Source organism: Monopterus albus, unplaced genomic scaffold (genome assembly GCF_001952655.1).
Source record: "Monopterus albus unplaced genomic scaffold, M_albus_1.0 scaffold65.1, whole genome shotgun sequence".
Lineage (NCBI taxonomy): Eukaryota > Metazoa > Chordata > Actinopteri > Synbranchiformes > Synbranchidae > Monopterus > Monopterus albus.
Genome location: NW_018127945.1, coordinates 60901 through 79476, shown reverse-complemented (window position 1 = coordinate 79476; position 18576 = coordinate 60901). Strand labels below are relative to the sequence as shown.

At 38.9% G+C, this 18576-nt stretch overlaps 1 protein-coding gene across 1 annotated transcript in view; it reads right to left on the bottom strand.

The window, feature by feature from the left end:
* The window catches only part of LOC109962502 (polypeptide N-acetylgalactosaminyltransferase 18-like), a 79832-nt gene that overhangs the window by 19680 nt on the left and 41576 nt on the right, over positions 1 to 18576 (bottom strand). Inside the window, exon 7 of the mRNA XM_020604276.1 lies at positions 6771 to 6938. Within this exon, the coding sequence (XP_020459932.1) occupies positions 6771 to 6938 (168 nt within the window). The remainder of the gene's footprint in view (positions 1 to 6770; positions 6939 to 18576) is intronic.

Below are 18576 nucleotides of genomic sequence, written 5' to 3'. Positions count from 1 at the left end.
GGGGGGAGAGTGGGGGGCTTGGGGGCGGGACAAAGCTTCTGATTGGATAACCTTTCACCTAGAACTGTCAAATTGAGTTTGATGAAAGCCGGTACTGTGTGTCATTGTAGCTGATAATAATAATTGTAATTGTGAAATACTGTGAAACTGTGATATTTTCTGTGATATACTGTGAAAATTTCATACCGTTGCAACCCTATTCCATACCTTCTGTTTGTGCTCTCCTGCAAACTACCTACTTATGGACATCTTCAAAGGTAATACCTACGTGAAAGCCGGTATCTATACTGTGTGTAATGACCCTCAAAGGAATGAAAACAAAAGGGTAATTTTTTATTAAGTGATTGTGCCAGTTCATTGAGCCGGATTGTGGTACTAGATTGACCCTAAAAAGTATAAACATGAGTTTAAAAAAAGCATACAACTATAACATGCTATATAACTAAAGCATGCTAGTTTGCATGCTAGCACCAGTAGTAGTGGAAGTATTCACATTCTTTACTTAAGTAAAAGTACTAATATCACACTGTATAAGTAGCCTACTCTGTTATGTAAAAGTACGTATTGGCACAAAAACATACTTAAAGTATTAAAAGTATTAGTAGGCTAGTCAATGCAGAGAAATGTTACACTATACAGTATATTAGATCACTACATTAATAGCCTGTCACTCAACTCATGCACTGATGTAAAACAGGATTTGAGTGTTGTTGGTGGAGGTGGAGCGCTACTGAACTGTTTTGTATCCAAGTCCAACTACTGATTATTTTCATTAGGGATTAACCTGCTGATTATTTTCTCCATTAATCTATTGACTGGTTTGTAATAACCCTGGCAATAGTGGGGACATGCCATCACAGTGCTCTAAATGATTATCAAACTTCTTACAAATCTAGGTGTGCGACAGTGCAGTCAGACTGATCCTCTCTGTACGTTTATTCACACACAGTGACTTTCCCGAAGTCAGGAAAGTTTACACATTTGTTTTTTTATGGGGTCAGATTGGGATCAGTGTGAATATTATTTTGATGGTGCATTTGATAATCGATGTTATACACTCACAATTTATTTTTTGGGATTAAAGTAATTAACAGGACACACATTTTAATCTGCATGGGGGGATAGTGTTCTCAAAGGTGTTCATTTTTGAGGTATCCAAAATAATCCCATGCTGTTGACTTTAATTTCTTTTTGGATGGAGTTTAGTGATTTCAGCCTCCTTTTCTCTGCTATTTGTCCACTGCATCTGACAGGCAGTCGGGAAAGAAAGGTGCACATGCATTGTGTTTTTTTTTTCTTCAAACCCGTTAATAAGCTAAGGTACATAGTATAATAATCATCAATTTTTAGACCATGGTATACCGTGAAACCTGGGATACCTCTGCAACCCTAGTATGGAGCAGGTAAAGCTGTGATGAAGGGGAATAAACAGTTCAGAACCAAACAGGCAGGTTCTGGCAAACCATTGAGGCAAGAGACAGACAACTAACCAGATCCAGGAAGAACCAAAGTGTTCATACATTGCTAGAGTCCACCAGTCAGTTGGGCAGATAGTGAGTACTGGCTGTTGCCTTAAATATTGGGCTAGGAGATAAGTATAGGTGGAGCTGGGCAGCGCAATTAATAAGAGTGGGAAAGAGGGAACAAAGAAAAGGAGTTGGGTCTAAAATGACAGTGAAATCATAGGGTGGAGACAAGACCGAGGCTGGGACTGAGATAAGCACAACAACAAAAGCAGGCTGAGGTGATTTATTTTACCTGATTGACCCTGATACCAGTCCTCAGGTTTGGTTTGGGACATCTCTGCTTCTTTCACTGCCCCCAAGTGTAGTATCACAGTACAGTATCACATATGCTGGTGATAGAAGCCCCATAATAAGGACCTTCTAATAAATATCCCCCTTCCCCACCTTTTTTAAAAAACTGACTTTAAATGTGACATGTATTAATACAACTATGGTTTATGTACTCTGTGTGCTGTGTTCCGCTTTTCTGGGTGAAAAATTAACCTTGCAAAATACGTCTTACTGATGGTAATTGGCAAAATTTAATAAATCATGAAGTTGGAAATATTAGTTGGTTTTTTTTGCCTGGAACTTATTTTTAAGATCTAACACCAGCTGGCAAGTTATGTACTTTCCAAATATTATTTAAAACCAATTTTTTTCTATTACATTACACAAGTAGACAGTAATATTTGGAGTTGGAAACTCCAATTTGATAGTAAAGTAAGACAGAGCCTTCCAGTTAAAAGCTATACAAACTGGACTTAAGCCACAGTTGTGTTTGTGGAGTGTAAAGAAAATATGATCTTGTTTTTGCAGTGTTTTAGAAGGTAGCTTGGGGCAGTTACAAATTGTTTATTAATTGAACACAAGCCAACATCAGTTAAGGTACACTGAGAGCGTTTAAAGTTAGTCTGGTTTAAATATTATCTATCCTGCCTGATCACCTAAATGATGCATGAGAAACAGTAAAAAGCACCCGCAGCAAACAACAGCAGTGCAGCAAATATGTAGCTACATCAAATAACAAGGCAGCTACATTTCTAATATGCCATTTTTTCCAGCTGTTCCATACCCATATCATACTGAGGTTCATGTGTTTTGATCATCTTAGAAGAGGCTTGTGCTCATGCTGAAAAGGGTGATATATGGCCCTGTTCAGAAGAACAGAGCACACTACTTTGCCCCTAACCAGTTGTCTATGTTATTACATTCTGACTGGCAGAGAACTTCAACAACAGGAAGTGTCTCAGCTGAAGCGGGAGACCTGTCATCTTAAAAAAGGAAAGAAAGAATAAGGAGATGGCAATGCATTTTATGAAAAAATAACAGGAAGCTAATACAACAGCTATGTTTGTCAAATCCATGTTTGCTTTGTTGCATGCCTACTAGACCTCCATTCCAGTTGTCCAGTCATGCCCAGGCCAATAGCTGGCCAGCTGGCCTGAGTACAGGACAGTTCCTGGTGCCAGTAGAAAGACAGCATTAGTAGTTATATTCAGTGCTCTTGTTCACTTCTTAGTTTGGATGTATACAGTATGCTGTTTGTCTTGATGTCTCAACTATTCCTGCTCTGGAAGCTCTGAGTAGTGCTGCTGCTGACTTCTCCTTTGGATTCTGCAAAATGAAACTTTTCACTGGACTAGCTTAGGGTAAGCTGTGTCCATAAAGGGAAAAATAAAAGAGACCAGTGAAATAAAAAGCAAATGTAAGCAAAACACTGCTTGCTGTACAAAAAATATTACCTGCTCTCGGGCACATTTTCACGAGGCCTCCTTTCTCTCTTTCCTTTTCCTATTCTGCTTCTCTCTATTGATGACTGTTCCCTTGGGGTCAAGCTCAGTTCAATATAGTAAAAGATCTATTTATCAATAATGCACAAATCCTGATAGTCTGTTTCACATGAAATGCTGCCTATGTCTCTCGTTCGTTGCACTACTTTCCAACACTGCCTCTGAAAACGTTTTACTCTGCTCACTCTTCTCAGCTGATCAAGGTTCAAAATTACTTTATTGAAAAAACATGAAATAAGAGAAGAGAAATTATACACATTTCTCATCCCACCTTCCATTAACTCTCACTTCTATCTTCCATCTGCATGTATATCTACATTTTTTGACTTTGTTTACATCTACTTGAATGTTTCATGCTGATGGTTTTTTCCTCTCTCGTCTCTAGCTGCCTATTTCTAAACAGGGAAGATCTCTGACTTCATAGACCACAGAGCTATGTGTCAGCTCTCCGTACTCCTTATCATCTTCCTACAACCTCAATACTAAAGATCAGAAATGCATAAACACAAAGCTCAGTGTGTTTAGGTTAGCACTGTTCAAATTAGTCTGTAAGAATTCTCCTGCTTTTGACTGTAATCATAATTTTTCTTCATTGATCCACCTAACCGATTTAGCATTTAAATAAAACAATGGTGTCTGTTTAGTAAACCATCGCCTAACTATAAGTCAGGGTAAATTGCCCTCTGTCTTCTTATCTGTCAAAATGACAGATGGCCTTCAGATTTTTCTGTCATTATTAGAAATAATTCCATCAATGATGGAAAATATTAGGATAACATAACAACTGTACCCTATAAATATCATCTCTCCACTATGCTAACTGTTATAGGGACAGAGTTTGTTTGCTGTTACATTACACGATCAGTCACCACATCAGAATCACAGAATCAAAATTGTCTTTAATGGCCAAGTATGTTTGAACATACTGGAATTTGACCCTGGTACAGAGGCTCTCAATGTGTTGTAAGAAAACTGGAAATAGAAAATAACAATGAGAATAAAAAAATGAAAAAATAAAACAATACAAAAAGAAAAATAAACAGTGTGTATATTCAAATAGGAAATACGTGCAATCGAAAATAGAGAAAGAATACACACACGAGCAGATCTGTTTCCTAATTAGAAAATCTTACTGACGTCAGACTTGGCAAGTCCGCCAGCATACTAGCAATCTGCCAAATGTTCAGGCTCACATGTCTCTTAAAGGGGATGTGAGGTTACACGCTGATTGGATAATTGCATGCTATGCCCAAAACACACCCCTGCTTTATTGAGGAGATCAAGTACAGCCCTTTGCTAATTGCACAGGTGCTTGAACCGTTTTTAGTCATCGTCAAATTACTGAAATGAGCATGGACACACCCAAACATCACTTGTGCCAATACATCTTGTTGTGGTTTTCCTGGTGAAGCTAAGCTATTGTCAACCTCATTTCCAGCCACAGAAGACAGCTGATTATAAAAATCATGTACCACCTGTCAGCACCAAATGCCAGATAGTTTGTCATAAAAATAGCGTAGCATTTAGCACAGCTAAAAGGAGAGTGAAATTATCATTCAGACATATACATAAATACAACAGCTACTACTACTACTCCTAATAAAAACAATAAATAGCTCTGCATGTTACTTTTAAAGCTGTTTTCTATAACAATTTACCCTGCTAAATCAGTGGCTACAGCACTGATAACTACATTAATAAACACTGTACACTGATCCCACCTTTTCTTGCTAGATACCTCAACTCAGCATAATGGCTGCTAGTACAGATCCAACACAGTTCTTTATAGCATGTACATTTTTGGTTTTCAATGTAAAATATCTACTTTGTAGTGTAAGGAATTGGATGGTTATTATTGTCTATTTGGAGCATATCATGAACTAAAGATAATGATGAGTGAAGACATTCACATATCCACATGCTCTTTAGTCTTCTGCAGTTTTTAATGATATAGTTTTAGGAGATTTGTGAAATGATAAGATTGAGAAACACTATTTAATGGTGAATCACATCTGGCCAGTATCTTACAGTATTTAATTATGTCATTGCTGCCACCACTGCTGATTAGTTTTATCACATGTAATATGATTGGTGCACCAGTGCTGATGGACAGCACTGATGCATCATTGGTGCACTGAAAGAGAGGAAATACAACAGTAAAGTATTAGACAGGTTTCAATCTACTGACTCAGTCAAAGCATGTCTCACTTTTAACGTCTTATTCTTTTTCAGTGATGGAGTTTGACCTGAGAAATGTAATGAGGTAGAAATTTTGAAGTTTTAGTATATTACTTGTGTGGTGTAGAACAAAATTATCTAAGTAGAGATACTGATTGCAAACCAATGATGGTATGATGATGTCATGGGGTAGGACTGAATAAGTCTGACTTCTTCTACTCCGTTCAAGCACGTACTAGGTATAAGCAAATTGATAATGGATTAGCATTTGTTGGATATGTGTAAAATTATGTGTGTTGACATGTCGACTATCTTTACTTGCTTGAAAGAATAAATCAATCAATCAATCAATCAAAGTTACTGTATTCTAATTTGCTGTGTCTTCTTTCTTGAATCTTTCATACTAACATTTCATTTCCTCTGTTAGAAAAGGACTTCTATGACTTCTCCACCAAACCTTTTACAATGAGAACTGAGTTTTCTTTTCAAAACCCCATGGGGATGTGCCTCGTGAATTTCATCTCTTTTTTGACTTCTGACATAAGTTAGAATTGGGATTTCTGATTCTGGCCAATGCTAATTAGAGGCAGATTCCCCTGCCAATGTGCCCAGTAGCTACAGACACTAAGAAAACTAGAGAGTTGAAGGATGGTGAGGTATTGTTCTCTTAGGGACAGGAAGGGTCTGAATGATATTTAAATAAGTCGTGTTCCAATCTGATGTCTGGGACAAAAACAGCACACACACACACAGAGGGCGGTACAAATGCACACACACACACAGAGCAGAAATGCCAGGGGCTTGAATGCATTAGTGTCTTCTTTATACTAATTATCCAGCTCACCCTACTTATCTGTCACATTTTAAGACAACATTAAAAATGTGAAGATTAAAAAGAAGACAGAGGGTTGTTAAAAGTCACAAAGTGTGGATGCGTGAAAGCTCATTATCCAACCAATGTAGATGTGATTTTAAAGCACCAATCCCATACAATATTGGAAGAATGATCTATGCTGTAATAAAACCAAGAGGCACAAATTCCACTCAACAGTTAAAGTGCACTAAAATCATGGAACTTTGGTCCAGCAGACAAGATGCAGTAGGAATTTACAGCTACCTGTACATACAGAATACCAATTAGCAAACCAATGTAGTCAAAGGCTGCATGCATCTAAACAGAGGGCCTGAAATAGATAAAACATGCACACAGCTGGAGTTTGTCTTTGTTGTGCACTGAGCATCTGGCTGCAAAAGCGCACGTAAAACTATGTTTCTTTATCTGAGTGTGGTCTACCTGAGTGAACGTCCAAGTGAGCTTCATGTGCTTGGTAGCTGCGTAGCTGCACTCCAGAAGTCTGGGTCTGCTATTCACATCCACCAGACACTTGTTATCATCATCATCAATGGTTGGACTCAGCACTCCCAGGTGAATCTGCTGGGAGCTTGTGTAGTATATGTGCTGCTGGGAAACAAAGACAGGGACTTAGGTGAGAGGACTTTCCACCCAGGTTTAATAATGACTAATAAGGTATTTTTCCATTTAGCTTTTGTAACAGTGAATCCTCTTTAGCTGTGGAATATCACCATGACAAGCAGTCTGCTCTTGTCATCTTAAAAATAAATTGAGGTGTGTTTTCTGGGGATCTTTTTAACAGAGCAGCTGTAAATTGAATCTCGTAGTCTTATTTGTATGCAAATGAATTTCAGCAACATCAAAGAGTCAAAAGTAGAACTATTTCTGAGTACTTAATCTTAGAATCAATGTAGATGTATTATTTTCATATTCCTGAAACTTTACACAAACTTTATACATATCTCAGTAGACTTAATTCCATTTTCAACTTGCAGCTTGACATCTTTTCATTTATACTATACAATATTTTTTCCAGTCTCTAAGTGTCAGCCCTGTGATAGACTGGCAACCTGTCCAGGGTGAACCCTGCATATCGTCCAATGTCAGCTGGGATTGGCTCTAGTTTCCCCACTACCCTGTTCAGGATAAGTGGTATAGATAACGAATGGATGAATGGAATAATTTTTCCATTTTCCATTCTTATATTTTTATGCTTGTCATTAGTGACATATGTAACAATGATACAGACTGTAAACTGCAAACATGACCAGTACTTTACATTTGTTTTCATGCTTTGAATCATAATTTGCACCTTGCTCCTACTTTTTTATGTTCTAGTTTTTAAGATTCCTTTTATATAAACCTTTATTCCTCTTTATTTTTGTGTAGCATACAGTATATTTTATTTTGCTATGTAGTTATCTACAGTACATTTATACTATGCATTATTTATTTCCATAGCACCGCTGAGACCAAGATTTCTCTTTAATGAGAGCTCTAAAAACCAAACAAACATACAGTCATACACCCAACCAACATATAAAGTCAGACAACTAACCATCCAGAAATAAATAGACAATCATAAAACCATTATAAGGATCACAAATCAAACTGGATAACGAAGCTTTAAAATCTCCACATGAATAAAATGTTTGAGAACTGTTTGTAGGTTATTCCTGAGACTAGGCTGGTGTACATTAGACACTGTATTTAAGGTTAAATATTAGATAATATAAAATGTTGCAAAATTTAAATAAATTAAGGTTGAACACTAGAGCTTTCTAGATGAATATCAAAAGATTATTTTTCCTTCTGGTCATTAGGAGTTTATCCACTTTACATTACAACAACTGCTAAGGTTCATGGTGTGTAAAAGTCGCCAACGTTCTGTTGATTCCATAGCTGAAGCACTCCAAACTTCCACTGGCATTAATGTAAGCACAAAAACTGTGCGGTGAGAGCTTCGTGGATTAGCTTTCCATGCCTGAGCAGCTGCATGCAAGCCTCACATTACCAAGTCCAATGCCAACCGTTGAATGCAGTGGTGTAAAGCACATTGGACTGTGAAGCAGTGGAAACATGTTCTGTGGAGAGCCAAATCATGCTTGTCTGTTTGGTAGTCAGATGGGCGAGTCTGGGATTGGTGGATGCCGGGAAAACATTACCTACCTGACTGCATTGTTCCAACTGTGAAGGTTGGTGGAGGAGGGATAATGGTTTGGGGCTGCTTTTCAGGGTTTGGTCTATGCCCCTTACTTCTATTGAAGGGCAGTCTTAATGTTTCAGCATACCAAGGCATTTTGGACAACACTAACTTTCTGGAAACAGTTTGGGGAAGGCCCTTTTTCTATTCCAGCATGACTGTGCCCCAGTGCACAAAGCAAGGGCCATAGAGACATGGTTGGATGAGTTCAGTGTGGAAGAACTTGACTGGCCCACACAGAGCCCCGACCACAACCTCATTGAACACCTATGGGATGAACAGGAATGGAGATTGCGAGCCAGGCCTTCTTGTCCAACGTCAGTGTCTGACCTCATAAATACTCTACAGAATGAATGGGCACAAATTCCCACAGAAACACTCCAAGAACAGCGGAAGCTGTTATAGCTGCAAAGGAGGGGACCGACTCCATATTCAGAATCAAAATCAGAATCTGCTTTATTAGCCAGGTGTGTTGGACACACAAGGAATGTGACTCTGGTACATCGGCTCTCAATGTACATGTACATATCCTCATGCAAAGGGCAAGTAAACAGTAAACCAGCATAAGGCTGTGTAGTGTAACAAAATAAACAGTATTAACAGGCAGCAAACAGTGCAAACAATGCAAAATAAACAGTATAAAGAGGCAGTAAACAATGCAGAGAGACAAAAGAATGCTCATTGTGAAAAGAGAGAAATAGGAATAAAAATAGAGTACTTAAAAATAGAGACCTGTATGGATCCATATAATCTTTAGAATGCATATTTACAGGTACTGTAAAAGTCTGTGTATATGAATGCAATGTCATTAAAGTCCCCATTGGTGTAATGGTCAGGTGTCCCAATACTTTTGTCCACATAGGACATTTTAACATTGTTGTTGTTGGAGTTTTACTGCTTGAGTGAAAATGGAGCAGTTACTATACAGCATGTTTGTAGTCAAGCAAATGCATTGTAATCAGTAAACATACTGTCAGTTACACACCAAAATCTAACTAAAGTTCCATCAGAGCAAATAAGGCTAGCTTGTAAACCTATGAATGTATTGAATCGAATGAATGAAGGGTTTGTTTTGCTGCATATGAATTCACCTTTTCATCTGTAACAGGAAAAGTAAATTGTCTCTTTGTTTAAAAGTTATACAATCCTGCTTTAATGTAAGGATGAAAAAGAATAATGTTATACTATAAACATAATGGGCCAAGATTAGACCCTTGTTGCACCCCATTACTGAAGGCATGAGTGCTTCCTTTAACACCATCTGTTAAAATAGCTTTTTAACTACATCAAATCTCTTGGGCACAAAACATTTTCAGTGATGAAGAGAATTCTCTGCTCTCCTCAACAAAATATAAAGAACCAAATCTGGGACAGCAGGTCCTTCTGCATTCGATAATAATACACCTTCACTGTAGTGAATTTTCATAGTGGGGTGGGACAATAACACCAGAGAATACCGTATGTAGGCTATTTTTTGAATGCTGAATGTATTTTCTTTGATCTCGCCTACAAAAATTCCCAGGTCTCTGAAAAACGTGCTCACTTTTAATGTGGAGAGGAGTAAACAGGCTACCTGTTACTGAGCTATTTGAAAAAAAAAAACAGAACGGAAGAAGAAAATAAGGAGGAACTATTTAGTTGCAAGAAATGAAGGTGGGAGGACAAGTCAAAAAAGAGATGGAAAAGGACATCCTGGCTAAATATTAGCTGAAGTAATTTTACATACCTGAAAAAACAAACAAAACAAAACACAGGGACATGGTAATGAATGCAAATGTTGGCCCATTTTTTAAGTTAGCAAACATATCTGCTGAGGTAAATCAAACACACTTTAAATAGTCTGGAAATTCATGCCATTTCCCCAAGTCGGACAGAAAATAAAAAGATCACAGACAACATGACATTATTCAAGAGGAGATGAGAAGAACTGAGGTCGACATGAAATCAAAATAAGCTTAAAAAGTTGAAATCAAGGAATAACAAAAGAGTAAGCACAGAAGCAGTGCTGCTCAAAACAAATGAAAACGCTGGCCGTGTGCTCCGAGTGTCTGAGTGTGTGTTTTCACTGGGCTGTGTGGAAGCTCTGAAGGGGTAATTGACGAGAATAATGACAGTCTTGCAGGAACAGGACATTTCTAGATAGGAGTCAATATCACACTGTGAACCAGCCACTGAGCTTGTAAGCTACTATTTAAAAACACCTCAAGCCAGACAACACTGCAGATTGATGTGTGCATGCGCATGCATATGTGTGCACTGAGTATGTGCGAATGCTTCTGAGTAAGGATTTGTTTCTCAGTGTGTGCATATGGGCTAAAAAGAGCAATTAAACTTGCATCTATCAGTAGATTGATGCTATCTCCTCTCCTGTCACGGCTTCTTAAAACCTCTCATAGAAGGATTAGCACAGTGCTGTGTTAAACAGATATCCATCTCTTGTGACAGGTGTACACATTAATAAGTGTGGACATTAGAAAGCCAATAAGCCAGGCTGATTTTCTGGTGTTTACCTGCAGCAGACAACATTTCAGTCTGAGCAAAGTCTTTGGGTAGTCAAGCAAAAAGAGTTGCTGTTTAGTGATACTGTAGCTGGACAGTTAGCAGCAGCTTTATGTTCAGTTCAGAGGCCACTAGAATTTGCATTCTAATAAACAAGATATTGACATGTTTGCTATTCATAAAGGCTTCACATTAAAGAATTGCATTACTGAGATCATGATGCATGAGCATGTGTGTCAGAAAACTGTACTGATTTTGATATGGCGTGGAACATTCAGCAAGAAGGCAGTCTAAGTTAAAAGATTAAGAGGTTATCAAAACTTCCCCTGAAAAATGAGAGCCTCACTAATTTCAGCAAGTGCCCAAAAAATGTGTTTATGTACAAGAAACAAAGAGCAGTGTTTTTATGTGATTCTCAGTTTAGCTTCTTTTATTGTCATTTTGCATAGTGCTACTGACCTACAGGCAGTGCACCAAGATATGCAGTGTTGTACAATTGAAAAAGATGACTGCTAGTTCACAGGGATGTAAACACTGCAGGTTTCAAAATAATAAGTTTATATTCAGCATATGTTGTATGGGGTAGGTAACGCATTTAACATTTTTGTTAGAACTCAAGGATACACAATATGTATGAATGAGTGTTACTGAGCATAAACAGGAAGTTATTTTTAAGATAACTCCAAGAAAACTTTAATCATTTAGTTTTTTTTAACCCAAACCATGTTTTTACTGTTGCTGCCATAAATGTAATTAAACCTTAACAGCATGGTTTTAAAATGCATTTATTCTTGTAACAGTGAAGGCACAGACTAATTACATTGTCCCGCCAACAGCAGCATCAAATCAATGAGCATTGTTGTTATTTTGCCAGGTCCTGTAGCTCTCAAATTTTAGAACTTAGCACGTGCCAAACAGGAACTGGATGAGTGTGTGAGCAGGTCCGTCACTCCAGACATCTATACAACCCTATAGAGACATCTATGGCTTGGTATGCTGGCTATGTAGAAAGCTAAAATACATGTTGTCTCCCACACAAGTGTTGATTTAGCTTCATTCAGCTGTTCTATATGATCGATATCTGCTGGCTAGCCAGCCAGCTAGTTAGCCACAGAACACATTTCCTGTACATTTATTCTTCTACTGCTATTCCAGCAGTGTAGATTGTGTTTTTCTCAGCAGTGACACCTGTTGTTTAGGAGAAGACTGCAGCAAATCAAGCGGACTTCAAAATCAATTAAAAACACATAAGGAAAACACACCATTGCACTGGGTGACACGTTATTTCATTATGAAAACCCAAACCTGACCGTCTTGCCCCAAAGACTCCAAGCGGCCATAATTTCCTTAAGTTAGTATGAGTCAGAATCAACTATGTATGTGCGAGATGTTGCATGCGCGCTCAGCTTTGTTTACATTCCGCTAGCTCCCCAAATTTGGATTTGGGGTTTGCTAATGAAGATATATGCCACCTAGTGCAGCAGTGTGTATCACTGATGTGTTTTCATTGTATCTGAAGAACAGCAGAGGCCTGTGGCACATATGAAGAAACTAATCCAGGATTGACAGACTGATGGACATTAACCATGAGTACAGGCAATTCATTATTGGTTTTAGTCTCTGGATAGGGAGTGTTGAATATACTGTTAATATAGAAAATGACTGGCCTTATCCTTTAAATATTTTGTCATTTAATTTTGAAGCCTTGTGATTTTGTTCTAACTGAGGCTTCTGGTGAGCTTATTACTGACATCAAGAGATGTAGTCAGACAGGCTAATCACTGGTGTTTCCCTCAGCCATCTGCTCTGGTGGCAACAAGACAACACAAACACATACAGACATATACACACACACACAGCATGCACAACATCTGCAAAGGTTTCTCAGCACATAATGAAGAGGTTCATCCAGATGACTGGAACAGACACAGGTGGTGAAGGAGAGTTTAGAAGGGAGAACAGACGATGAGGTTAGTTGAGATTTATAGATACAGAAACTAAACGGACAAAAAAAAAAAACCCCTTCCTGTTCCTACCACTATGCACTCACACACTCAGCCCATTAGCATGGCGTATGCTGATCAGATTGGTCCCTGTGTAATAGGCATACAGACAGTCTTTTTGAAAAGGGATGACAACTATAACAATATCTTCATTTTATAGCCACTGCTTTTAAATAACAAAAAAATTAACTGGCAGGCTCTGCTCTACTCGCCTGCTTGTGATAATTTTTAAGTAAAACTTATTGGAAATTCAAAACTTGAATGACAATCTGTGTAAAGAAAAATGGCATTTGATTCCACAAGAAGGCTGGGATTTTTTTTCTTTGAGGGTGGCTGTGGCTCATGAGGTAGGGCAGTCGTCTCCTGACCAGCAAGTTGGTGGTTCGATTCTCAGTCTCCCCGCATGCCTAAGTGTCCCTGAGCAAGATACTGAACCCCGATTTGCTCCCAGTGGCTTGACTAGCGCCGTTGTGTGGCAGCCTTGTCGTCATGTGTGAGTGTGAATGGTGTATGATCTCCTGTAAAGCACTTTGGCCAGTGCAACACACTGTGAAAAATGCGCTATATAAATACAGTCCATTTCCCACCAATGAACAGACAATGACAAATACATTCTCAGTTCTGTCAAAGGTTAACATTTTAGAAGGTTTAGAACATACATGCACATATTATTATTTGCCCAACGTTTTCCTGGAAACTGGTTTGGACTTTCTTTGCATGAAACCAAGTTACTGATGTAATAACTCCAGTCAATAATAATCTGCCGACTTCCCTGAAAATAATAAATCACTGCCTTCTAAAGTCTCATTTAAACTATAAAAAGTCAGTGTTGGAGAAAAGTCTGTTACCTCTCCCAAGTGGAAAGGAAGTGATTCAGAGTTTAATCTTTGATTAAACTTGTTCTGCCACTTGGTTTGTCATTACCAAGGCCTGGCTGTTTGTTCCCTGCCACTCACAAAACATCAAGTTCTGCTACATGATTTCCCACAGCTTCTTCATTTTTGCCTGAACTCACAAGTTCCAGCAATTTCTGCTTTGTAGACACCCACACACGCACCCCCACACACATGCACACACACTGACACATTTATATTACAATACTTGCAAGAGTTCTTATTAACTGATTTTTAACAGCATATTAGTGTGGCATGCCTTAACTTAAAAGTATCAGCCTCAAGGAGAAGTGAGTAGTTACAGCACGATTGCCCCAACTTTACAAAAAAAGGTTAAACAGGTCCTCACAAAGCTAATAATATTACAATCCCATACACGCACACACACCCTTATGAATTCTTCCCTGGTAAATAGCCTCAAAGGTCTAATTTTCAGACTTTATTGATCCAGCCACAAACCAATTTTCTTAGCAAGGCCACACCAATACTGAGGCACAGATCAGATTTCTGTTACCTGCTTAATTTCCATTTCAATTTCTCACTATTCTGTCAAATAAATATTGTCAGCCACACCTCCTGCTTTGGCCTGAAATTAGAAAGCCTGTTGGATAACAACAACAGTACTTTCTAGAGATTAATTTCTATTGAATATTTGCTTTTTCACTTGTTTATGGCAGGCCATGAGAAATGGTGGCTCGTAGCAGTAATATTGCTAAAATGCACCATATCAATAACTCTTGTGATGAAAAGCAGCCAGCGAAAGCAGGACAATAGCTTAAAACACAGCAGTGGCTTGTCCTGCCTAGCTCTGCTTTGGGCACTGGTTTGGCTGTTTAAAAGTGGACTTGCTTTCACACACAAATACACACACCGCACAATAGATTACAGATGATATATTACCATATAGCATAGTACTAGATTTTTTAAGGAAGGCTCCACTGTGCAAACATTGCGTCTTACCATTCATTAGCCCCCTCTACGCAGAGATCGCTGCAAACTACTGGTGTTTTGATCCTCCTTCAAGGTGTTTTTTTTCCAAATGCAAGTCCTTTTACAGTGAAATGAAAAAAGCTAGCAGACTGCCCCTCCTGTGTTCATTTAACACAGCTGCCAGAATCCCGGAATTAGAGGCATGATGCTTAGCATGACAGTCTGTGTACTTCATGGCCAATTTGAAAATAAAACAAATATGCTGTTATCTGACTTTGATATATCAATAAATGGAAATTGAGAATTACAGTATTACATGCATTCAGTTTCAGGTTTGTGCGCTTGTCTTTATTCATTCAGCAAAACATAACCACAGTGAAATAATCACAAAATAAAGTTTTAATTCTCAGATTCACTTTGTTCTCACTGCCACTGCTACCTCTCATCGTTCACTCTCTAGCTGTCTCTCTCAGACAGACCCCTCTCCCCCATTCCGCTTCGCCCTGTATATACAGGAGGTGGGGCGAACTCGCCTCAGCAGAAATGCTACTTCTCGTTGTGGCATTTTGGAGGGTCAACGTCGACTTCCCATGCCAGTATTGTACCTTTTACACAGAACGGCAATGCAAAAAAGTTCCGCATTGGATAGGCAGTGTAAAAGGAGCTACTAATAATTTATGAGTGTATACTTTAGAAAACCTTAATTGTGTCCTGCAGATGTACAGTACACAGCGAACTGGGTCTACTGTACAATAAAATAAGTAAATCAAGTAATGGGTGTCAATTTAAAAATATTTATTCATATGAGGATAAATAAAATGCAACATTTAATTGTGTTGACCTAAAATGACTGTTCTTATTTGGTTCTTTAAGGGAGGATGACCTTTGTTATATAACTAAAACATAAATAAAATAAGTCAATAAATAAATCAGGGTCCATGTGAAACTGGCTCCCTCTTAGCTACCTCTGTGTGGTACCTGTAGAGGCCCACAGAGGAAAGCCTGCCATCATGTTGGTGGCAGCTTGAGACTGCTGAACACTGACATGAGCACGCGTCCTGCCCTCTCTTTTGACGTCTGCATTTTTCAATGAAAATTAGATTTTTTTCATGCTAAAAATTTCAAATCATCATTTAGGTTCTGTAGTTGTAGTGATTTGTTTACACTATTGCAATGATTGTCCAGTGATTGTTGGACAAATTCTGAGCTGATTATATAACTTAGTTGAAAGTCCATCCATCCATCCATTTTCTAAACCACTTAGTCCCGAATGGGGTCATGGGGTCTGGACCCAATTGGGCGAGAGGCGGGGTACACCCTGGACAGGTCGCCAGTTCATCACAGGGCTAACACACAGACGAACAACTGCTCACACACACAATCACTCCTACGGGCAATTTAGAGACACCATTCAATCTATGCTGCATGTCTTTGGTCAGTGGGAGAAAATCAGAGCACCCGGAGAGAACCCACGCAAGCATGGGGAAAGCATGCAAACTCCGCACAGAAAGGCCCTGGGTCGGCCTGCCTCACTTTCCTCGCCTGCCTCGCTGTGAGGCAACAGCACAAACCACCGCGCCACCGTGCAGCCCACTTAGTTGAAAGTTTCACAAACAATTCAGTTCAATTCAGCTTTATTTGTATAGTGCCAAATCACAACAAAAGTTGTCTCAGGATACTTTACAAAGTCTAATATTAAGGTCTAGACCTTACTATTATTATTATTGCATAGGGAAAACCCAACAAATTCCTCTGAGCAAGCACTTGGCAACAGTGGGAAGGAAAAACTCCCCTTAATGGAAGAAACCTCAGACAAACCCCAGCTCTTGGTGGGCGGACCTAATGCATTTAGCATCACTCACACTCAACATCTATAACTCACGCTTGCAAATATGTGTCTTCTTATGTGATTTATTGGTCACTACATACACAACAAATAATGCTTTGCCTCTAAGCTGCTCCTTAATTTGGAAACTATGTAAACACACCAGACACTGAGTAAGTTTTTTCATTACAGGACCTTCTCTCCCCACATTGACATGCCAGGTTCGTCACCAAGTGATATTCAGGGACCTTGTAATTTACAAATTAGGCACCAAGGAGGACCTCCAGACCCCCCACTCTGGTTTTGAAACCCTCCCTATTTTCTGGTTGGCAAGTATAGGCTTTAGTGCAGCTACGAGATTGTTCTTTTTTTGTAGTAGATTATCAAGCTCAGTAACACTGCAGTCTCTGGATTTCTGAATATCATATAGCAGGGAGGCTTTCCCCTATTGCCACTGGAAGTGCTCATTCTCCCCCTCCTTTTTGACTGTCTGTAGAACAGCCTCAAACTGCTGTTTCTCTTCTTTTTGAATCTCCAGCTGAGCAAGCTTGCAGCTCTGGGATTTTTCCAGGGAGGGAAGACTTCTCTTTCTGCAGCTGGAGATATTCAATCCTCAGTTGTTGCTCTACCTCGTTCCAAGCAGCCATCAGCTGATTATTCTTATGATGGTCATTGTTAAGTTCTTCTTCAGCTATTGTCATTGCAGCCTTAAAATTTTGTTTTCATTTTTCATATTGTTAAGCTCAGCTTCAGTGGTGGCTGTCAACTGTTTCAGCTCTCAAAGAATTTTCCTGATTCTCCCAATGGAGATGCTCATTGCTGAGCTTTTCCTCAGCTTCCCTCAGTGCTTCCATGAGGTTTCTGTTTTCTATTTTTAAATCATTAAGCTCAGCCAAACAGGAGGATCTGCTCCTGCACAGAGGCTTTCTCCTTTAGCAAGCAAAGGCTGTCAAGCTCTAAATCATCTGCCATCTGCTGAGGTCACCTATTCTGGTCTCTGCTCTGTGTTTCTCCAGCTGGGCTGTTTGATAGGCCACATCTAACTTCACTGCCTCCACTTGTTTCCGAAGAGCCTCATTGTCTGTCTTCAGGAACATGAATTTGAGTTGCAGGTCGTAGGTGCTGTGTGCTCAGTATTCTAAACTTTACAGCCATTCATTGTGGTCTTTCTAATTTACTCTTTCAGTTTCTGGATACACCTCTGTGAGGAGTTCATTTTATCCTGACCTTATTCCAACAGATTTTGCAGGTGACATATCTTTTGCTGTTTCTGTGAGCCGCCACACCCTATTGGACATGTCAAATATGATGTTCCTTCTCATACAGTTTCCTTTGAACAGTTGTTCAAGCCTTTTAAAAGAGTAACATTTTGGTTTTTTATTAATCCTTTATATTTCTTGACCCTTCAGATTTATCCTGTTATCTCACGGGGTGGGGGGTGCCTAACCTAATTCTAAGACATTCTGCATAATGAGTGCTTTAATTAATGCATGGAAAATCTATAGTTCTAATAATACTTAGGGACTTTTATGAATGATTTCAATTCAGTACTGGTAGGAGGTCCTGGGACAGACCCAGAAAAACTGGTGAGATTATGCATTTAATCTAGCCTGCGAACACTTTGGGGTCTAAGTATATCTTCTAGCAGTGAGCATAGGAAACACTGACTTTACTGCAGCAGCTGACTGATATTTAATTAACCACCCATGAGTCTTTCAAATGCATATTGTATGTGTGCACTATGAAAATGTCACATGTAACTAAAAAGTGTATTGCACTTACACTTAGTTTATAGAGAATGTGAAGTTGCCATTGTGCCTTGTTGGATTTTGGATAAATGGGTCATGTTTGGAGCATTATGCTCATTATCAATCATGGGTATTGTATATATATA